Source organism: Loxodonta africana, chromosome 21 (genome assembly GCF_030014295.1).
Source record: "Loxodonta africana isolate mLoxAfr1 chromosome 21, mLoxAfr1.hap2, whole genome shotgun sequence".
In the NCBI taxonomy this organism is placed as follows: Eukaryota; Metazoa; Chordata; class Mammalia; order Proboscidea; family Elephantidae; genus Loxodonta; species Loxodonta africana.
In genome coordinates, this window is record NC_087362.1 from 27980719 (window position 1) to 28004014 (window position 23296).

The 23296-nt window shown below is 57.4% G+C and overlaps 1 gene segment (V, D, J or C); it reads left to right on the top strand.

Annotated features, from left to right (window-relative positions):
* The first annotated feature begins 575 nt into the window (after positions 1–575).
* Positions 576–12488, top strand: LOC104846695 (immunoglobulin heavy constant gamma 1-like). The segment is given in 7 exon segments: positions 576–983; positions 6833–7365; positions 7723–7758; positions 7868–8197; positions 8294–8614; positions 10550–10680; positions 10893–12488. Coding segments are annotated over 6 exon segments (939 nt in total).
* Positions 12489–23296: the final 10808 nt, after the last annotated feature.

Below are 23296 nucleotides of genomic sequence, written 5' to 3' on the forward strand. Positions count from 1 at the left end.
TGGGAGAGCCCGGGGAGTCAAGACAGGTTGGGACCAGAAGATGGTGGGCTCCACACCACATGCAAGAATTGTCAGCTGATCTTCCAGAAAGCTGGACCTAGTGGTGGGCATGGACTCTATGGGATGCACACTCACAGGTCTGAACTAAGAAGACAGAAACTCACTGAGGGACTTTGCCAATGGTATCAACATGCATGAGCTGACGAGGGATGATACAGACTCAGTGTGTTTCTCTAGTGTCTGCAAATGTCCCTTGGGTGGATCTTGAGACCAACGTCCCCTCTGGCCAGGGCATTGCACCCATCTGGTGGTCAGGAAGATGGGCCAAGGATGGTACCAAAGAGGCAGGAGGGAAGCCATCTGCAGGAGCCAGAGGCAGGGATCAAAATGACAAGGTTTTCCTCCTGAGGCCAGTTGTGCTGGTAGCTCAGACAGGTGTGGAAAAGGATGGGGCTTGGGGCTGGGCTGAGGGTCTCAGCGGCACCAAGGACTAGGATCATCCAGAGGCACTGATCTGCCCACACTGCACCCAGGTAACAGCAGAGGGATGTGCCCATGGGGCTCAGGAGAGAGGCCCTGGAACCTCAGCCTGCTGGTGGGTTTTAGTCTGGGCACTCGATGTGGGGGGCCTGAGAGGGGCACAGTCACTGCCCGGCCAAGACTGGCCTGGGGATCCTGGGGGGAGGGGGGAAGTAGCCAGTGCCTGATACCTGGTGCTTCTACCTGCCCCTCCCAGGCTCCTCTGGGTCCCAGGGCACCACGCCTCTCCCACACGCCCAAGTGAGAGGCTCTAGAGTGTCTGGACTGCCCCCAAGGCAGAAATCACCCAGACGAAAGGAGAACTTCAGGAAGCAAGCGGTGCCAGCCAGGTTTCAATCCCGTTCTTAGTTGTTGCAACCTGTGGAGGAGTTCACAACTCAGGGGCCAGGGCTGGGAGGGGCCAGGAGCCCCCTGGGCCAGGGCCAGCGCAGGGCACTAGCTCGGTGAGTCAGGTGGGCAGGGAGCAGCTTGTCTGCAGAGGAGGGGGGTCAGAGCTAAAGGTGAGGGTGGAGGGGCATCGGTGGGCTCTGCCAGACCTGACCAGCGAAACAGCCACAAGGATTCTGGGATGAGCAGAGCAGAAAACAGGCCCTCAGGCTCAGAGAACAACTGGCAGCTCAGGCTGAATGGCTGGCCATATGGGGTTGGAGGCTGCCCATTGCAGGGACCAAAGAGCGGTGGCAGGGGCACGGCCACTCGAACAGAGCTGGATGCCAAAGGCAGGCAAAGCAGGCTGCAAGGGGCCCTGGGCCCTTGGAGACAGTGCCAGGATGGGTGGGTGGAGGCCCAGGAGTTGCACAGTGTCTGAGTTGGGCTTAGGGCACAGGCAACACAGCAAAGCCAGGGCTCAGGAATGAGGTGGGCTCAGCACAGGGGAGGGACCTTCCAGTGGCCAAAGGCTTCAGTCCAGACTCATGGAGCCAGTAGGAGCCCCAGGGGAGGGTCAGAGAAGGTGGCAGGGAGGGATACTAGGCTACAGCCCGGGCCAAGGGCAGGAGGGGTCAGAGTGGGTGTCCCTGTGCCCAAGCTCAGAGGGTGGGGGACTGGGCCCAGGGCAGGCATTGAGTGGCCAGCAGGATGGGCTTCAGGAAAAAAGGGTCAGATCCAGGGACCTAGGGGCAAAAGGGAGATGTCGGGCTCCCAGGAGTAGATACAGGGCTGGGAGGAGTAGATCCAGTCATGTTTGGGGGTCAGCATTGATCCTGCCAATGGGGAGATCAGGGGCCAAAACTGGGGTTGAGGAAGTTGGGGTGAGGCCTGACAAGAGCCAGCAGCTCATTGGGAGGGAACTAGGGAAATGGGGCCGGGGTAGCGGGTGCGAGGAACTGGGGGCTACAAACTGAAAGCTGGGAAGTGTGGTTTGGGAGCTGGAGCTAGAGGCTGGTTGTTAGAGGCCAGGAGGTAGGGGTTTGGATCTGGTGCTACTGGGTGCTAGGAGCTGGGAGCTATGTGCTAGGGGCTTGGGGTTGGGGAGATAGGAGGTGAGAGCTAGGGGCTGGGATATAGGGGCTGAGGGCTGGGTGTTAAAAGTGGAGAACTAATGGCTTGGGGCTAGGGGCTGGGAGCTGCAAGCTGGGGACTGGGGACAAGGACTGGGTTCTGAGGGCTGGATGGTAGGAGATTGGAAGTTGGAGCTGAATGCTGAGTATTAGGAGCTGGGAGCTGAGAGCTAGGGGCTGAAAGCTGGTGCTGGGTGCTAGGAGCTGGAGGCTGGGGATAGGGGCTGGAGATTGAGAGCTGGGAGCTGGGAGATACAAGCTGGGGGCTAGGTACTTAGAGTTGGCAGATGGAAGCTAGGGGCTTAGAGATGAGAGCCAGGTGTTAGTAGCCAGTAGCTGAGAGCTGAGGGCTAGGGCCTCGGAGCTGGGAGCTGAGAGCTGAGAGCTGAGAGCTGAGAGCTGAGAGCTAGGAGCTGAGTGCTAGGTGCTAGGGGCTGGACACAGAAACTGGGTCCTAGTGGTTTGGAGCTACATGATAAGAGTGGTGTGTTAGGAGCTGGGTGGTGGTGACTGGGAGCCTGGGGCTGGGGGCTAGGTACTGGGAGCTAGAAACTGGGAGCTGGGAGCCAGGTGCTAGGGACTTGGGGCTGGGTACTAGGGGCTGGGAGCTGGGGGCTAAGGCCTGGATGCTAGGGGCTGGGAGCTGGGGCTAGGAACTGGGTGCTAGGAACTGGGATATGGGAATAGGGGTTAAGAACTGAGAGTTAGGAGCTGGGGGCTGAGAGCCGTGAGCTGGGGGGTAGAGGAAGGGTGCTAGGAGCTGGGAGCTGTGAGTTGAGGCCTGGGAACTGGGTGCTGAGAGCTGGCAGCTGAGAGCTGGGGTTAGGGACTGTGAGCCTGGGTCTGAGAGCTGGGGGGCTGGTGGGTGAACACTGGTAGCTGAGAAGTCAGTACTAGGGCTGGGAGCTGGTAGCCAGGAGCTGAGGGCTGGGGCTGAAATCTGAGTGCTAGGAGCTTGGAGCCTGGGGCTGAGAGCTGGGGACTGGTAAGTGATGCTGAGAACTGAGTGGTAGGTGTTGACACTGGGAGCTTATCCCTAGGAGCTGGGAGCTAGGGCCTAGAAGCTAGCAGTTGAGAGCAGGGGGACAGGAACTGGGTGCTACGACTTGGGGTTAGGGGCAGAAAACTAGGAGCTGAGTGCTAGAAGCTGGGGTTAGAACCTGGGGGCTGGGAGCTGGGGTTTAGGAGCTGAGGGCTGGCAGCTGAGGGCTAGGAACTCACAGCTGGGATGTGGGGCCTAGGAGCTAGATGCTGGGAACTGGGTGCTAGGAGCTGACTGCTAGAAGCTGGAGGCTAGGAGCTGGGGGCTTGGAGCTGGTTGCCACGAGCTTGGAATAGGAGCTGCGGGCTGGGCACTGGGAGCTGGGGGCTAGGAACTGGAGACTAGGGGCTGGGGGCTGGGGGCCGGCTGCTAGGAGCTCAGGGCTGGGAGTGGTAGCTGGTAGCTGAGATCTGAGAGCTGGGAGCTGATTGCTAGGAGCTAGGGGCTAAAAGCTGGTAGATGGTTGCTAGGAACTGAGGGCTAGAGGGTGGCTGCTAGGAGCTGGGGGCTAGGAGCTGGTTGCTAGGAGTTCAGGGTTGGGAGATGAGTGCTAGGAGCTGGGGACTAGGAGCTGGGGTCTTGTTCCTATGAGTGGGGCTAGGAGCTGGTGGCTGGAAGCTGGGGGCTAGGAGCTGTGTGCTGGCAGCTTGGGGCAAGGAGCTGAGGGCTAGGAACTGGGTGCTAAGAGCTCAGGGCTGGGAGCTGGGGGCTAGGAGCCAGAGGCTAAGAGCTGGGTGCTAGAAGCTGGGTGCTAGGAGCTGGCTGCTAGCAGCTTGGGGCTAGGAGCTGGGTACTAGGAGCTGGAGGCTGGGAACTGGGTGCTAGGGGCTGGGTGCTATAAGCTGGTGGCTAGGAGCTCGTTGCTAGGAGCTGGGGGCTGGGGGCTGGGTGCTGGGTCTTAGGAGCTCGTTGCTAGAAACTGGGTGCTAGGAGCTGGTTTCTAGGAGCTGGGTGCTAGAAACTGGGTGTTAGAAGCTGGTTGCCAGGAGCTGGGTGCTGGGAGATGCAAGCTGAGAGCTGTGTGCTAGCAGCTTGGTGCTAGGAGCTGGGGGCGGGGGCAGCAAGCTGAGAGCTAGGGGCTGGTGGGTGAATGCTGGGAGCTGAGAGATACATGCTAGGAGTGGGAGCTGGGTGCTAGGAATGGGAGCTGGAAACTGGGAGCTGGGTGCTGGGTGCTAGGAACTGGTTGCTAAGAGCTGGGGCTGGGAGATGGGGGCTCACGTTGGGAGGGGAGAGCTGGGGGCTGGGACTGGGAACTGGAGGCTAGGAGCTGGGGGCTGAGGGCTGAGAACTGGAGGCTAGGAGCCAGGAGATGAGGGCTGGAACCTGGAGGCTAGAAATTGAATGCTAGGGGCTAGAAGATAAAGAGTAGGAGCTGAGTCTGGTGAGTGAATAGTGGAAGATGAGAGGTAGGTGATAGAGCTGAGAACTGGGTGCTAGGAGCTAGAGGCTAGGAGCTAGGGGCCAGGGACAGGTAGCTGAGAAGCAGGGACTGGGATAGGGGTCGGGAGGCTGGGACTTGAAAGCTGGGAGCTAGGAGCTAGCGGCTGGGAGCTGTCTGCTCAGAACGGAGAGCTAGGGGCTGGGAGCTGTCTGCTCAGAACTGAGAGCTAGGGGCTGGGAGCTGAGGGTTGGGTTCTGGAGCCTGGGACTTGAATGCTGAGAGCTGGTAGTTCAGTGCCAGGAGCTAGGGGCTGGTAGCTGGGGGGTGGGTGCTACCTGCTGGGGACTTAAAGCTAGGGACTGGGTTCTAGGAGCTGGGGGCTGGAAACTGAGAGCTAGGAGCTATGATTTAGTCGCTGGTTGCAAGGGAATTGGGGTCAGAGAGCTGAGGCCGAGAGATGGGGGTAGCAGCTAGTTGCTCTGACAGGAGAGACTGAGAGCCTTGGCACCTGAACAGCTGGGCCTAGGGTGGGTGTCCTGGCGGCCGAGGGAACAAGCCCAGTACTGGGAAGTGCCACCTGGCAAGTCTGGCTGAATGTGCTGGGGCTGGCAGGGGGGCAGAAGGCCTGAGGACACTGAGGCAGGTCCTGGCCTCAGGGCCTGTGTAGGTGGTCTCAGGCCTGGAGAGCAGGGGGCGCGGGAGTCCTGCAGGAGCTGGGGAAGGAGTTCTGGTTACTCAGTGCTGAGGGCCCTGAGGAGGGCGAAGTGCTCTAGGCTGGGAAAGCTGGGAGGGGCCAGGCCTGAGCTGACCGATGGGGAACAGGTGGGCAGAGGCAGAAGACTTGTCTGGCAGGAGATCCAAGGCTGGTGCAGGGAGGGGACTCTGGGCAGCGGAGGCCCCAGGGCTGAGGGAGAAGCCAGTGGCTCTTCCAAAGGGCTCAGCCCTGTTTCAGGGGTGGTGGCAACATGGGGTGAGGTCACAAGGTGGCTGACCCAGCGGAGGGGCCTGAGCAGCGGCTGCTGGAACCTGTGGGACGAGTGGGCAAGGGAGAGGGGACAGCCAGGGGGGCTCATAGTTGGAAGGCACAGGCCTGGGAGGGGTGGGCTTGAGCTTCTGAAGCCTGAGGACTCAGGGACAGAGAGTGCACTCGACCTGCCTGGGGCTCACAGTACCGGCACAAACAGGGAAGAAGAGGATCCAAGGGTAGGTGCAGGGCTCCCACCTGGGCTAAGGGTGGGCTGGGGTGCCCTGGTTTCCAGAGCTGCTAGGCTACAAAGCAGGGCCTGAGGGTGGGTAGGGCTCGGGCTGAACTGATAGACCTGGGAGCCAGGTGGGCAAAGGCAGGGACAGGCTGAGTTTAGATTGTGGAGGGAGCAAGAGGTGTGCCTTGGAGCTAGCTCAGGAAGGACCATGCAAGGAGGAGGAAGCGTCTAGGTGAGCAAGGAGCTAGACAGTGGCCAGGAAGCATAGGTAGGCCACAGTGTGGGGAGTGTGGATGCTGGCTTGGTGGAGTCACAGGGGGCCACAGGATCGCAGGCCCAGAGGAACAGACTAGAAGGAGCCTGGGCTCGGCGCCTGGGCTGGGCTGGTGGGTGGGGAGTGGGACAGAGAAAGCCATGCCCATGCTCCCAGGGAATTGGTCCAGGACAGGGAGGGGCCTGGCCAGCAGTCACTGACATAAGACAAGGCCTGAGCAGCCTTCACTACAGAGAGAGATCCTTCCTGGAGGGAGAGGATGGACCCCAGGAGACCTGGAGACACAGAAGGCAGAGACAGGACTGGCAAGAGGCTCTGGGTGGAACACCCTGGACTGGAGTCCTGACAGAGTACAGCAGAGGCTCCCACTCCAAAGTACAGGCCCAGGCTGGGGCAAGAGGGGCCAGAGATGGTCACTGGCTGAAAGACCATAGAGAAGCTGGCTGGACCAGGGGCCCACAGTCTGGGGTCAGGCAGACGAGGTAGGGAACCTGGTGCCACCCACCTGAAGGCTAATGGATAAGCAAAGTGGGAGGAAGGGACTGGGAGACCCCAGGGCTGAACTGGCTCTAGGTGGTCTTAGAAAGCTGGCCAGCTGACCGATTCAAGCCTGTGGTCCTGGCATAGTCAGCGAGGCCACAGCCAAGGCTCCTGGTCCTGGAAGCATGTCAGATCAGAGACGTCCCAGGCCTGGCACCTTCCCAGGGGCCTCCAGAGACGGGGTGCTGAGGTGGGAGTGGGTGGGCCTGGCTAGCTGTGTGACCCAGGTGTGTCCAGATGTGCTCCTCAGGTGTATACCCCTGGTGCCTGTGAGCACAGAGGACACGTCTGGCAGGCAAGCAGCCTGGCTCGGCTTGCGCACATTGTCATGTGGGGTCCCCTCTCTTGCAGCCTCCACCACGGCCCCATCAGTCTTTCCCCTGGCCCCCGGCTGTGGGACCACATTCGAATCCAAGGTGGCCCTGGCCTGCCTGGTCACCAACTACTTCCCAGAGCCAGTGACGGTGTCCTGGAACTCTGGAGCCCTGTCTGGGACACACACCTTCCCGGCCGTCCTGCAGTCATCCGGCCTGTACTCCCTCAGTAGCATGGTGACCGTGCCCGCCAGCGGCTGGAACAGCCAAACCTACATCTGCAACGTCGCCCACTCGGCCAGCAACACCTAGGTGGACAAGAAGATTGGTGACCCATGACATGGTTGCAGTGGGAGACCCACAGCCTGCATCCCCAGCAGACAGGTTCAGGGTCAGCCTGAGGCCCCTGACACACCAAGAGATGCCTGCCTGCTCTCACAGTAGGACTCTGCCTACCCCATCCTGGGATCCTACAAATTCAAGCAGGGAGTCTTCTGGGGTCACGCACCAGGCCTAGGGCACATACAGTCTGGATGCCCATAATCCAGTCGCTGGGCTCAGAATTGGATGGTGGGTCTCAGAGCCGCCAACTGCTGCATGGAAGGGCTAACTTGACCTTGTCCCTGTCTGAGAGCCAAACATTCCCTCCTTCAGCTGGGAGGCCGAGAGATGGGGGTAGCAGCTAGTTGCTCTGCCCCCTGCCATCCCCAGCACATTCAGCCAGACTTGCCCGGTGGCACTTCCCAGTACTGGGCTTGTTCCCTCGGCCGCCAGGACACCCACCCTAGGCCCAGCTGTTCAGGTGCCAAGGCTCTCAGTCTCTCCTGTCAGAGCAACTAGCTGCTACCCCCATCTCTCGGCCTCAGCTCTCCTCCAACCCTCCTTCCCACTAATGTAACACTCCCTGTCTGTCTGCTCTCTCTGCAGTGCCACCCAAAGTGGGAGGAAAATGCAAGTGCACAGGTAAAGCAAGCTCCGCACTTGCTAAGTGGAGACAGCCCCAATGGGAGGACAAACTCAACCCACACCCAGCCCCCATAGCCCTGTCACTGATACTCAGCTCTTCCACCAGAAGCTGAGCTCCTGGGAGGACCCTCCGTTTTCATCTTCCCCCCAAAGCCCAAGGACACCCTCACGACCTCCCGAACCCCCGAGGTGACGTGCCTAGTGGTAGATGTTGGCCAGGAAGACCTGAACGTCCAGTTCACCTGGTACGTGGATGGTGAACAGTTGAACACAGCCAAGACGAACGAGCCGGAGGGGCAGTACAACAGCACGTACCGCATGGTCAGTGCACTCCCCATCTCGCACCAAGACTGGCTCGAGGGCAAAGAGTTCAAGTGCAAAGTCAACAATACTGCCCTCCCATCACCTGTTGAGAAGGTCATCTCCAAGGCCAAAGGTGAGGCAGCAGGTGGGCGAGGGCAGGTGGGCGAGGACAGGTGGGCAACCCATTCCTCTACACTGGGAATAACTCTCTCCACCTTCATCCCCACAGGCCAGCTCCATGAGCCACAGGTGTATGCCCTGCCCCCACACCGAGATGAGCTGACCAAGGACAAGGTCAGCCTCACATGCCTGGTGAAGGGATTCTACCCATCTGATATTGATGTTACATGGCAGAGGAACCTGGAGCCAGAGCCTGAGAACAGCTTTGCAAACACTGAAGCCCAGCTCGAGGCTGATGGGACCTTCTCCCTGTACAGCAAGCTCACACTGCCCAGGGATAGCTGGCAGCAAGGAAACACCTACTACTGCGTGGTTCTGCACGAGGCACTGAACGAACACCGCATCCAGAAGGCCGTCTCCATGTCTGCCGGTAAATGAACGCTGGCCAGCACGTCCAGCAATTGCCACCCCCACTGCCGCTTGCCGGGGCCCTGAGCACACCTGGAACCTCGCCTGTAAATACTCCCAGGCCATCCACCCCGAAAATAAAGCACCCAGCTCTGCCCTGGGGTACTACAAGACTGGCATGGTTCTTTCCAAGGCCTACATGAGCCTGAGCTCTCCCAGGCTGTGGAGTCAGGTGGGGCCTGAGACCTCCACTGTCACCATTGGGAAAGACCGTAGGGGTCTGTGTAGGCCACCCTGGGGAAACTGTCCATGGGCAGCCTGCTACAAGGACAGGTCCTTCACCAATAGTGTCTGCTTTCTGGGTCCCTCCTCCAGCCAGCAGCTACTCTGGGCTGGAGTGGGGGAGGGAACAGGTAGACACACCTAGGGAAGCTGTGTGGTGGAGAGAGTGTCTGACTTGTCCCCAGGGGTCCCTGTCCACAAGGCCTTGCAGGAGCTCCTACGGTGGCTCTGCGTTCACACTGAGGCCCCTGGATATGGGGATGGGCCCTTTTTTTCTGCTGGGGCTCCAAGAATAAATCACTCCACAGAACACACTCAGGTTCCAGGTGGTCTGCCCAGGAGAGGGAGGGCACCGACCAGACACCCACCTGGACACTGAGCTCAGACCCGTGAAACACAAGCCTCTCCTGCTAAACAACACTACGGCACCTACAGATCACCTTCACACACACCGCACACAGGCATGCAGGAATACATGGACCACAGTGCACACTCACACATATACACACATACACACATAAACACATGGGCATATGAGTACACATGCACTCTCACATACAATCACACATACACACACAAACACATGGCACACACGCAGTCACTCATATTCACACACACACATATACACCCAAGTACATACACATGCACACATACACACAAGTAAACACACACAAAAACACAGGCACACATGCCCTTAAAAGCACACACATGCACCCACAGACGTGCATACATGGGCATGCATGTACACACAACACGTGGACATGCTCACACACTCACAAACTAGCACACCCCTTATACACTGGGGCCCCACACAGGGCAAACTGCACAATGCCTGCGAGCACAAGCCCAGGTCACATGAACACACACACCAGCCTCATCCCACACCCTCCAAAGCTGCAGGAGTGCCCCGTGGATTGCTCCCAGCTCATCTGTACCTGACCAACTCAGACAGGTCCCTACCTGCAAGGACCAATGTGCTTCCTCCCAGGCCCACCCTGCAGAGCTACTCAAAGGGGCAAGACTCCTGATCTCCTCACATCACCACAAGCTCAATCCGTGATGACAAAGACTGTCACCAGCATCCTGAACACTCACACTCCAGCCCCTCACACATGGGGTGAAAGCTCTTCACTGTCCCCAACATCACTTCTTACCACTGTGCTTCCACGGGGAGGGCAGGCTGCCCTCCAGACCTTTTCTCCCAGGGGAGATGCAATGGAAGGCCTGGGGTCCAGGCAGGCTACAGGGATTCTTGGGTTGGACATGTCCCAAGATGGCCCCTTATGCTACCCTGACCAGCCCAGAGCAGGTGGGCAAGAAAAAGCGAGTGGTTCTCACAGCTGGCTGGGCCGTAAGCAGGGACAGGGGTTCCTAGCCATGCTGGGGTCCAAGCAGTAGGAGAGGGATGGGACTGAGGACAGTGCCCAAGGCTGGGGAGAGGTCCCCAGCACTGTCCTGAGAAACCATAAAAGAGGCATAGCCAGGGACAGCTGACCATGGGGTCCTACTGCCTCAGCTCTTCCTGGGAGGGGAGAGGCAGGGAGGGCAGGGTGATGGGACTGGAGGGCCATCCCTTGCATAAATGGAGCCCTTCCTCCTGTACCTTCTTGTCCCCCATCTCTGCTCCAGCCCCCAAAGCCAGGACACCCTCACTGATCCCTCATCCCCTTCCCAGAGCTGCACCCAGATGAGAGCTGTGCAGAGGCTCAGGATGGGGAGCTGGACGGGCTGTGGACCACCATCTCCATCTTCATCACTCTCTTCCTGTTCAGCGTGTGCTACAGTGCCACCGTCACCCTCGTCAAGGTCTGATCCTGGGGGCCTCTACCCTGTGCCAGTCCCCAGCCCCCAGCCCATCGCCCCCCACAGCAGGCTACTCTGCCAGTAGGGTTCCCATGCATGGAGCGGCCGGACCCCAGGCGGGTAGGCAGAAGGAGAGAGGGGGCATCAGGGCTCAGGGCCTGAAGCCACAGGGGCCTGGGGTGGCCTGCTCACTGTTGCCACGCTGTCACCCGCAGGTCAAGTGGATCTTCTCCGCAGTGGTGGAGATGAAGCGGAACATCGTCCCCGACTACAGGAATATGATCGGGCAGGCTACCTAGGGGCTGCTGAGAGAGCAAAACACATAAGCCAAACCGAACAACAGGCTTCAGGTGTCTCCACCTCCACCCAAGCCCCAACCTGCCCTCTGACCCCACCGTTCCAGACACCTCACTGCCCTCTGACCATGCTATCTCATATCTCTCCTGTCAGAGAACCTGGTGGACAGCAGGTTCTCCCACAGACCCAGCAGCCTGGATGCCCTGCTACCCCATACCTAAATAACATTTACAGCAGCACCAGGAGCGCCGGTGGGGTCATTGCACTGGGAGACCCTCAGAATCAGCTGTGCATGTCCGTTCTGGAGGAGGGGATGGGCCAGTATTCCCCATGTCCATTTAGAGCAGGGACCTGAGTACAAGCCCCACCCCAGGCCTGGCTCAGAAAGACACCAAATCTCAAAGATCCTTGGTGGGGGCATCATGCGCCAAGGCAGGGGAGCCACTGACCATCACCCCCAGAAGGGGCGCTCCCTGGGAAATGCTGCAACCTTCACTGAATGGCCCTTCCTCCAACCCTCACTTGGCCAGTTCCTCCCTGGGAGACCACAGGGATTCCCCCACCACTTCTACGGCCCTGGCCTGAGGAATAGGCTCCTTTTCATTTTGAACTGGAAAATTGGTCTCTGGCTCTTGGGAAGGGGCTTTCCATCCAATCCTGGCCTCCTACACAATGCTCTTAGATATGGGGTTCAACCCAAGGGACAGAAGCTCACAGCCTCTACCTGCATGGGGGCCAAGCAAGGGGATTGGCCCAGGATACCCACCATCTCCCAGCCACCAACTCAGTTCTAGCTAAAGGCCCAGCCTCGCCACCACACAAGAGACCACCTGAGAAGGCCTGGGCCATACCCACGGACACTGCAGTGTCTGGAAGGTGCAAGGGCAGGGCTCCTGGGGTGAGGGTGGGCAACTGTGCCAATCAGGAAGGGCATCAGATCTTGGGGGTCAGTGGCCAGACAGCCTTCTAGAAAGAGGACTGGTGACCAGTGCCCCAATTGGTCAGGGCATGCCATGGGAGGCCACCTCCTTGGGCCCCTGGACAGAGGTGGCCGAAGGCAAACAGAATAGAGAGGAAAATGACCAGATGCTGGGAGCCAGGCCAGCCTAGCCACAGGCACTGCATGGAGGTCCCAGGGCCAAGCATTGCCTCCCCTCTGGGATTCCTCTCTCCCATCTTCCCTTTCAGCAAATACTCAGCAGAGTCACACCACAAAGGAGCCAGAGTGCTGAGCCCGCATCTTAAGGTGGGAAGAAGAAATGGAAGCAAACCACACCAAAGAAATGCCACATCCATTAGCTTTGTAGCTTCTTACCTCTTTTTAATTTTCTGAATTTCCTTGATTTTCTTTCATGTAAATGTGTTGTTCTTGTTTTTTAATTACAATATAATGGACTTAAACTGTATGATTTATCATGGTGGTAGTCTTTCTATGGTGACACCTTTTGAGCCCTTCAAGTGCCAGCCCCAGCAATGAGATGAGCCAAGCCATGAGTCCCAGAGCACCCTGTATGCACTCAGCTCCCACCACTGGCCAGGGTCCCTTTGGTGTCCCCAGCATCGGTGTCCTTTCTTCTCCGGCAGACTTCCACCTTGCAGCTAGGGGGGCATCAGATTTGCCTGCCTACTTGCTCTGTGGTATAGACAGGACAAAAGAGTCTGATGACAGCCTCCACCCTCACTGGAGGGACTGTGGCTGGCACTGTATAGACCCAGGCCCCCAGCCAACCACCGTGGGCTCAGGAGTTTGAGGACAGCAAGTCAGGAATAATGACCTCAGCACCTGAAATGGATGGATCCAGTAGGTTCCAGGAAGTTCAAGGAGGCTGTTAAGGGAGTCAGCTGAGGCTTGGGGAGCAAAGCCTCAAAGGACAGCAGAGGAGGCATGTCTAGCCTTGGCCATCACTGAGGGAGAAGCCCCTGCTGTGCTGGAAGGCAGCCAGAACTGGGTGGGATGACTAATAAAGGTCCAACGAAGAGCCGGATCAAAAGCACCTTTGAGTTGCTGACCCATGTCCTGGAGACTGTAGGGAAATGCAGGTAATTTTACACATGGAAGGGGTATGGAGGGCCTCATTGGATGGTGCTGCATGGGAGCTGCTCTGAAGACAGGGAAGCCAGGAAGGGCAGCTATGAGAGTCCAGGTCCAACTTCTGGAATGGCTGTGGGTGGGATGCATGGGCCATGGCACTGACATGATTGGGTCCTTGCCACTTGGCTTACTTCCATAGTACTGCCTTATGAGAAATACCACAACTGGGAGGCTTTAAAGAGCCAGAAATTATTGTCTCACAGTTCTGGAGGCTAGAATCAGAGCATCAGCTCTAAGGGGGGAAGGGGACCTAACTTTGTTGATAGCCCCAGCAATTCCTTGGCATTCCTTGGTGTTTGTCTTCACCCTGTGTGTGTCTCTGTGTCTATCCTGCTCTTTTTATAAGACACCAGTCAGAAATGATAAGGTGTAGGACCCACCTTACTCAGTATGACCTTATTACATGACAAAGAATACCCTGTTTACAAACAGGGTCACATATACAGGCACAGGGTTAAGACTTCAACATAATTTTTTTTCTTAGGGGGAGGGAGGGTGGAGAGGTTGGGGAGGGTATTGGTGGTTCAGTGGTAGAATTCTCACCTTCCATGCAGGAGACCTGGATTCAGTTTCTGACCAATGTACCACCTGTTTGTCAGTGGAGGCTTGCATGTTGCTAGGATGCTGAACAGCTTTCAGCGGAGTTTCCAGGCTAAGTTGGACTAGGAAGAAACACCTGGTGAACTACTTCTGAAAATCAACCAACGAAAACTCTGTGGATTATAACGGCTTGCTCCACAACCAGTCATGCGGGTGGGAGAAGGCCAGGCAGGGCTTGGTTCCATTGTACACAGGCTTGCCATGAGTTGGGTGCTGACATGACAGCAAAGAATGACAAGAACTCTCCTATTTACAGAGTCAACATAACTTTTGGGGGGACATAATTCACCCCATAACATGACCAGAGGGTCCTTGCATTAGACTCAGGGCCAAGTTTCAGGGAGCCTGAGACAGAGCAGGTTATGCTCGGTAAGTGCTGCCTTTAAACTGTAATGTGGCCCTTTAAACTGTAATGCTTCTGTGTTGTGGAGCTGCTGGTGAGGGAGGGGCAAAGGGCCCGGGGTGTGTCCTTTCCTGGCCTGAGGGCCCTTGCAGACAAAGGGGTACGCCACCTGCCAACCCTATCTCAGCTGTGGAGAGAGCTCCCAAGCTGCCATCAGTCCACTCACACACTTGGACACCAAGTCGAGGCCAGTACACGGCCGAGCAAATCCAGACACAGGCAGGTGTCCAGAGATTTCTCCACCTGGAGAAGACCCTGGCCCTCAAACCTTGCCTGGAACACTGGGCATGGGCACCCCCTTTCCTGCAGCTCTGCATGAAGCAAAGGCTGCCACTCTCTGGGCTCTACAGTGCCCTTGAGACCCCTGGCTCAGTACTTGCACTCAATGGCCAGGCCATGCAGGAAATCCGTGGTGTGAAGTCCAAGGATGGCATCTAAAATGTTCCTTTGAGTTTGCAGAACTGCAATATGGGCAAGGAAGGGGGAGAAAAGAGCACTGACATCCCAGCTCCTTCTTCATGTTGTACCCCAGGGTCCATCCCAGGCCCTGGTATGGATGTGGCCAGGGCTGGGTAGATGGCAAAGGTCACTGACATGACCAATGTCATCCACTGCCATGTGGAAAGGTGGGTCTGTACCTGGACCTGTGGACTCAAGGCTAGTTACCTTCCCCAACATGACCAATGTCACTCTACTGGAATGTGGAGTGGTGAGTCTGTACATGGAACTCTGGATTCGAGGCTAGTAACCTTCCCCAACATATGGCCATCCCCCAAGCTCTGTTCAAATACAGGCTACAGATGGTCAGGGCAGAGGAAAGAGACCAGAGAGGAGGTGAGAGCTGGTCCACATAGGATATGAGAAATGTCCACACCAAGAGGGGCCCAGCAGCACCAGGGAATACAAAGACAGACCTGGGAAGGCATGATGCACAAAAAATGCACAAGACCAAGCAGACGCATTGGCTCTCAGGCAGACTGTGCTGAGCTCTCCAGCTGTATCCTCATCCTGATGGTAAATCACAGCACTGCTCCTCACTATTCACTGTCCCCTACTTGCTGTGAACATGCTATCCCCATGAGAGGGAGATACTCATGCCACCACTAACACTTGCCTTGGTGGCCCACCTTGTTTCCAAAGTGTGGCTCCACCATTGATCCTTTCTCTTGCTTGAGAATGGCATGTTCCAGAAAGTACTTCTCCTTCAGCCTGGATCCCAGAGCAAGGAAGGCACCGACACTAGAGCCATACAGAGTCACAGACAACTGCAGGGGACATAGAAATGGGAGAGAAATAAAGCTATTACGCTACAAGCCATTTTCATTTGGGGGTTGCTTGTTACCATGGCGTGTCCTAGCAAAAGCATTGTCAAAATGCTTCTCCAGTACTTGAGGTAACTCGAATAAGCAGTAAAATATGACAATAACCATGCCTGATGTTTGCACAGTGTTTTGGCTTTTCGGAGTTTTCTGAGACTGCCTTAGTCTTCTAGGTCTATCATAAAAAATCTCACAAAATGGGTGGCTTCAAAGAATACAAATTTGTCTCACAGTTCTGAAGGCTGGAAGTCCAAAGCATGGTCTCGACCATGTCGACTGCCTCCAAGGGCTCCCTCCTTGTCTCTCTCCTAGCTTCTAGTGGATGCCAGAAATCCATGAGAATCCTTGGCTTGCCACCATAGCTGCTTCATTGTTCTTCTGTCTCCCTGTCTCTGTCTAACTTCTTCCCTTTTCTAAGACACCTTTTAGAAGGGATTAGGACTACGACACATCCTACTCCTGTGTGACTTAACTGACAATATATTTCTTAAAAGACCTTGTTTTCTAAAACAAAATCACAGTTACAAGTACAGGGGTTAGGACTTCAACATATCCTTTTAGGGGACACGATTTAATCCACAACAGGAACCCTTCTCTCATATCATGCTGATAATACCCCCTAAGAAGTATGAGTCACTGTTTCAATTTTACTGGTGAAGAAACAAAGACTTTAAAGAGGCTTCAGCACCCTAGTTGTGGGTAGGATGCAAGAACTTGAACTCAGGTATTTGGACTCCAAAGTTCATATGCCTTCTACTATCCCACACTGCCTTTTAGAACATTCCATAAAACCATCGTGATCTCATTCCTGCACAAGGGGAAAGACAGGGCTCAACCAAAACACTAAAAGTCAGACCCTAAGGAGATTCCTCCAGCTCAGAGAGGACAGAGGGCCCTTGGAAGTTCTATAAAGACACCATCTATTTGTTTCTTAAACAAATATTTACTAAAATTAGAGTTGCAAGGACTGTGGAGTGGGCTGGCCTTTCATCACTGCATTGGAGCCTACAGAATGAGAAGGATGACCTCAGAACTCCAAGCTCTCAGCTAGAGACAAGAACAGAGGGCAAGGGGGCCCATCATTGCCCTAAAAGCATTTGTTTTCTCTCATGACCACAGGATGAATGTGATTGTGGGGCAGGGTAGGGGGAAATGTTTCTGGAAGGCAGACCCAAAGTTTGCCACAACAGCTTGCCACGTCTCAACACCAAATGAATTAATTCACAGCCTCACCAGGTGTCTCATGTGAAAGAATTTGTGTGGAAAGAATGTGACCTTGAGAACCAGAACGGTGACATTTCTGCAGATCCTGATAAAGCCCAGTACCATAAATGTCCAAATCGCCACTCGCCAAAGCAGCTTTTCCCCTCCTTGGTCCAAGGACAGAAGCCACCTGGTGTTTGTGAATCCTGTAATTACCTCAAGAGTTGTCGATTTTCCTTGAGACCAGCCTGCACCACTATAATTCAAGAGCAGTCCTGGGAGAACCCAGGGAGGTAAGACAGGATTGGAACCAGAAGAAGGTGGCCTCCACACCACATGCAAGCTTTGCCAGCAGATCTTCTAGAAACCTGGGCATCATGGTGGACATGGACTCTATGGGGTGCACACTGTTGGGTAACAACCCAGCGGCACCTGAACCCAAGATAAGCTGTATCTCCAAGAGACCAAAGAAAGACTCCGGAACCAGCAATCATGACATATGGATGGTTTATTTGGAAAGCTTACTTACAGGACTGTGGCGCAGGGCAGTGTCTGGACCAGTTTAGTGCTCCACAACCACCCAGCAAGGGATACAAGCTTATATACCATTTGAGCTGGGACCAAGGCTCATTGTTTTTCTGCCACATCCTTGGGCAGTCAGTGTTCCCAAGAAACTTCATGTCCAGGCCCAGATGTTTTCCTTCTTGTTGCTAAGGCATTCCTTGGACTTGGCCTTGGCCTTGGCCACTGGCCCAGTCATGCCACTCCCGGTATTGTACCTTAGCCTGAATCCACCACAAATTCATCCCTAGCATGCTTCAGGAAAGAGTAAAGCTGATTCCGTCAGAAGGGAATGCATATAGCTGAATAGCATTACCCTACAACACTCACAGGTCTAAACTAAGAAGAAAGAAACATGCTGAGGGGCTTTGCCAAAGTTATCAATACGGATGAGCTGACCAGGAATGATATGGACTCAGTGTGTTTCGCACCTGCAAATCCCCCTTGCACTGAATCCTGAGGTCAAAGTCCCCTCTGGCTAAGGCATTGCACCCATTTGGTGGTCAGAGAGATGGGCCAAGGATGGTGCCAAAGAGGTAGGAGGAAAGCCACCTGCAGAAGCCAGAGGCAGGGCTCAAAATGACAAGGTTTTCCTCCTGAGGCCAGTTGTGCTGGTAGCTCAGAAGGGTGTGGAAGAGGATGGGGCTTGGGGCTGGACTGAGGGTCTGAGCAGCACCAAGGACCAGAATCATCCTGGGGCATTGATCTGCTCACACTGAACCCAGGTCAGGGCAGAGGGAAGTACCCATGGGGCTCAGGTGAGAGGCCCTGGGAACTCAGCCTGCAGGTGGTTTTAAGCTCCAGGCACTTGATGTTGGGGGCCTGAGAGGGGCACAGTCACTGCCTGGCCCAGACTGGCCTGGGGATACTGTCAGGGACAGAAGGGGATAGCCAGCATGTGATGACTGGGCTTCTACCTGCCCGCCCCCCGCCCCGGGCTCCTCTGGGTCCCAGGGTACCACCCCTCCCCCACACGCCCACATGAGAGGCTCTAGAGTGTCTGGACTCCGCCCAAGGCTTCTGAGGAAGAAATCACCCAGACAAAAATGGAACTTCAGGAAGCAAGCAGTACTAGCCAGGTTTCAATCCCGTTCTTAGTTGTTGCAGCCTGTGGAGGAGTTCACAACTCAGGGGCCAGGGCTGGGAGGGGCCAGCAGCCCCCTGAGCCAAGGCCAGCACAGGGCACTAGCTCGGTGAGTCGGGTGGGTGGGTTAGAGCTGGTCTGCAGAGGACAGGGGGCCAGAGCCAGGGGAGAGGGTGAAACTGCCAGATCCGGGCAGTGAAACAGCCTCAAGGAGTCTGGGATGAGCAAAGGAGGGAACAGACCCTCAGGGTCAGGGAGACCGACTGGCCACTAGGGCTGAATGGGTGACCACATGAGGTTGGGAGCTGCTCACTGCAGGGACCAAGGGACGGTGGCAGGGGTACGGCCACGCCAGCAGAGCTGTATGCCAAAAGCAGGCAGAGGCGGGCTGTAGGGGCCCCTGGGCCCTTGGAGACAGTGCCAGGGTGTGTGGATGGAGGTCTGGGAGCTGCACAGTATCTGTGTTGGGCTGGGGGCACAGTGCAGAGCCAGCTGGGGCTGAGCGTGACACAGGGTGGGGAACAGCAGGTATGAATTGGGGGGTCAGGGATGGGGTGGGCTCAGCACAGGGGAGGGACCTTCCAGTGGCCAGAGGGTTCAGTCCAGACTCATGGAACAAGTAGGAGCCCCAGGGGAGGGTCAGAGAAGGTGGCAGGGAGGGGCATCCTAGGTTACAGCCAGGGCCAAGGGCAGGAGGGGTCAGAGTGGATGTCCATGTGCCCAAGTTCAGTGGGCCAGGGGCTGGGCCCAGGGCAGGTATTGAGTGGACAGCAGGATGGGCTTCAGGAAGAAAGGGTCAGATCAAGGGACCTAGGGGCAAAAGGGAGATGTTGGGCCCCCCAGAGTAGATATAGGGTTGGGAGAAGGGGATCCAGTCATGGTTGGGGATCAGCACTGGTCCTGCCAGTGGGGAGATCAGGGGCCTAAGCTGGGGTTGGGGAAGTCAGGGTGAGGTCTGGCAGGGGCCAGGAGCTCACCTGCGAGGGAACTAGGGAAATGGGGCTGGGGGTAGAAGGGTGAGAGGAACTGGGGGCTATAAGCTGAAAGCTGGGGGTTGTGGGCTGGGAGCTGGGGCTAGAGGCTGGTTGTTAGGGGCTAGGAGGTAGGGGCTTGGATCTGGTGCTACGGGCTAGTAACTGGGTGCTAGGAGCTAGGACTACATGCTGGGGACTTGGGGTTGGGGGGATAGTAGCAGAGAGCTGGGGCTGAGAGCCAAGAGCTGGGAGCTGGGTGCTGGGAGATAGGGGCTGGGGGCTGGGTGTTAGAAGTGGAGAACTGTTTGGGGCTAGGGGCCAGGAACTGCAAGCTGGGGACTGGGGGCAAGGAACTGGGTTCTCGGGGCTGCATGGTAGGAAGTTGGACCTGAATGCTGGGTATTAGGAGCTGGGAGCTGACAGCTAGGTGATGAAAGCTGGTGCTGGGATCTGGGGAGTAGGGGTTAGGAGCTGAGATCTAGGAGCTGGGGACTGAGAGCTGTGAGCTGGGGGCTAGGGGAAGAGTGCTAGGAGGTGAGAGCTATGAGTTGGGGACTGGGAACTGGGAGCTGAGAGCTGGCAGATGGAAGCTGGGGCTAGGGACTGGGAGACTAGGTCTGAGAGCTGGGGGCTGGTAGGTGAATGCTGGTAGCTGAGAAGTCAGTACTAGGGCTGGGAGCTGGATGCTAGGGGCTGGGGGATGGGGGCTAAAAGCTGAATGCTAGGAGCTGGGACCCTGGGGCTGGGAGCTGGGGGCTGGTAAGTGATGCTGAGAGCTGACTGGTAGGTGCTGACACTGGGAGCTTGGTGCTAGGTGTTGGGAGCTGGGGTCTAGAAGCTAGGGGTTGGGAGCTGGGGGCCGAGAGCTGGGTGCTAGAAGCTGGGGACGGGGAGCAGAGGGCTAGGAGCTAGGGGCTGGGAGCTGGGACCTAGGAGCTGGGGGTTAGGAGCTGGGCACTGAGAGGTGGGGTTTAGGAGCTGGGGACTGAGCGCCGGGTGCTAGGTGCTGGGGGCTGGGAGCTGAGGGCTAGGAGCTCAGGGCTGGGAGCTTGGGCCTAGAAGCTGGAGGCTGGGACCTGGGTGCTGGGACCTGGGTGCTAGAAGCTGGCTGCTAAGAGCTGGAGGCTAGGAGCTGGGGCTTGAAGCTAGTTGCCAGGAGCTTGGAACTAGGAAATGGGGGCTGGGAGCTGGGGACTAGGAGGTGGAGGCCAGGAGCTGGGGGCTGGGGGCTGGGTGCTAGGAGCTCAGGGCTGGGAGTGATAGCTAGTAGCTGAGAGCTGGGAGCTAGGAGCTGATTGCTAGGATCTGGAGGCTGGAAGCAGGGTGCTAGGAGATGGTTCCTAGGAGCTGGGGACTGGGAGCTGGGTGCTGGGAGCTAGGGGCTGGGAGCTGAGGGCTAGGAACTCAGGGCTGGGAGCTTGGGCCTAGGAGCTGGAGGCTGGGATCTGGGTGCTAGGAGCTGGGGGTTAGGAGCTGGGAGCTAGGAGCTGGGGGCTGGGGGCTGGGTGCTAGGAGCTCAGGGCTGGGAGTGGTAGCTGGCAGCTGAGAGCTGGGAGCTAGGAGCTGATTGCTAAGAGCTGGGGGCTAGGAATTGGGTGCTAGGAGCTTATTGCTAGGAGCTGGGGGCTAGGAGCTCGAGGCTAGGAGCTGGGTGCTAGGATCTGGGGGCTGGGAACAGGGTGCTAGGAGCTAGTTCCTAGGAGGTGGGGCCTGGGAGCTGGGTGCTAGGAGCTGGTTGCTAGGAGCTGGGTTCTAGGAGCTGGGGTCTGGGAGCCAAGTGCTAGGAGCTAGAGGCTTGTTGCTAGGAATGGGGTAGGAGCTGGGGCCTGGGGGCTAGAAGCTGGGTGCTAGGAGCCGGGGCTGAGAGCTGGGTCCTAGGAGCTGGTTGCTAGAAGCTGATTGCTAGGAGCTAGAGGCTAGCAGCTGGGGGCTAGGAGTTGGGGACTTGTTGCTAGGAGCTTGGCTAGGAGCTGGGTGCTAGGAGGTTGTTGCTAGGAGCTGTGGACTAGGAGCTGAGTTCTAGGAGCTGGGGCTAGGAGCTGGGGGTTAGAAGCTGCGGGTTAGGAGCTGGGGGCTAAGAGCTGGGTCCTAGGAGCTCGGCTAGAAGCTGGGGGCTGGGAGCTGAGTGCTAGCAGCTGGTTGCTAGGGGCTAGGAGCTGGGGGCTTGTTGCTAGAAGTTGGGCCAAGAGCTGGTAGCTAGGAGCTGGGGGCTATGAATTGGGATCTGGAGGCTGCTTGCTAGCAGCTGGGAGTTGAAGGCTGGGAACTAGGAGCTTGGAGCTAGGAGTTGTCTGCTAGGAACTGAGAGCTCTCTGCTGGTAGCTAGGGACTGAGACCTAGGGAATGGGGGCAGGGGACTGGGAGCTGAGATCTAGGAGCTTGGGTCTAGGGGTTGGAGGCTGGAAGCTGGGGTCTGGAAGATGGGTGCTAGGAGCTGAGGGCCGATAGTGGGGTGGGGGGCTGGGTGCCAGGGCTGGGGAATGTGAGCTGAGGGCTGGGGAATGTGAGCTGAGGGCTAGGTGTTAGGACCTGGGAGCTGAACGCCGAGAGCTGGTAGTTGGCTGCCAGAAGCTGGGGTCTGGTACCGGGGGGGCTGGGTGCCAGGAGCTGGGGACTGGGAGCTGAGGGCTAGGTGTCAGATGCTGGGGGCTGAAAGCTAGGGTCTGGGTTCTAGGAGCTCAGGGCTGGAAACTGAGAGCTAGGAGCTGTGATTTGGGAGCTGGGCGCAGGGAGTTGGGGTCAGAGAGATGAGGCTGAGAGTTGGGGGTGGGAGCTGATTGCTCTGACAGGAGAGACTGAGGGCCTTGGCACCTGAAGAGCTGGGCCTAGGGTGGGTGTCCTGGCAGGCCAGGGAAGAAGCCCAGTGCTGGGAAGTGAGTCAATAGAGGAGGACCTCCTGGCAAGTCTGGGCTGAATGTGCTGGGGCTGGCAGGGGGGCAGAAGGCCTGAGGACACTGAGGCAGGTCCTGGCCTCAGGGCCTGTGTAGGTGGTCTCAGGGCAGGAGATCAGGAGGCTCAGGAGTCCTGCAGGAGCTGCAGCTGGGGTTCTGGCTGGTCAGTGCTGAGGGCCCTGAGGAGGGCAAGGTGCTTTGGGCTGGGAGAGCCCAGGACTGAGCTGACCAATGGTGAGCAGGTGGACAGAGGTAGGAGACTGGACTGGCAGGAGCTCCAGGGCTGGTTCAGGGAGGGGACCCTGGGTGGTAGAGACCCCAGGGCTGAGGGAGAAACCAGAGGCTCTTCCAAAGGGCCCAGCTCTGTTTCAGGGCTGGTGGGGTTATCGGGTGGGGTCACAAGTTGGCTGACCCAGCAGAGGGTCCTGAGCAGGGGCTGCTGGAACCTGTGGAATAAGTGGGCAAGGGAGAGAGGGCTGCCGGGGGGCCCATAGTCAGAGGGCAGAGACCTGCCAGGCGGTGGGCTTGAGCTTCTGAAGTCTGAGAACTCAGGGACAGAGCGTGCACTCGACCTGCCTGGGGCTCACAGTACTGGCACAAGCAGGGAAGAAGAGGATCCAAGGGCAGGTGCATGACTCCTATGTGGGCTGAGGGTGGGCTGGGGTGCCCAGTTTCAGGAGCAGCTGGGTTAGGAAGCAGGGCCTGAGGATGGGCGGGGCTCAGGGTGAACTCAGGTGGGCAAAGGCAGGGACAGGCTGAATTTGGTTTGTGGAGGGAGCAGGAGGTGGTGCCTTGGGGCTAGCTCAGGCAGGACCATGAAAGGAGGAGGAATCATATGGGTGAGTAAGGAGCTGACAGTGCCCTGGAAGAACAGGTAGGCCACAGTGTGGGGAGTGAAGGTGCTGGATTGGTGGAGCCACAGGGGGCCACAGAAGCTCAGGCCCAGAGGAGAAGATTAGAAGGAACCTGGGCTGGGGGTTTTTGCTGGCTGGTGGAGGGGAGGAGAGCAGAGAAAGGGATGACCATGCTCCCAGGGGGTTGGTCCAGGACAGGGAGGGGCCAGGCCAGCAGTGACTGGTAGGAAACAAGGTCTGGTCAGCCTTTGCTACAGAGAGAGCCTTCCTGGAGGGAGGGAATGGACTCCAGGAGACCTGGAGGCACAGAAGGCAGAGACAGGAGTGGCAAGAGGCTCTGG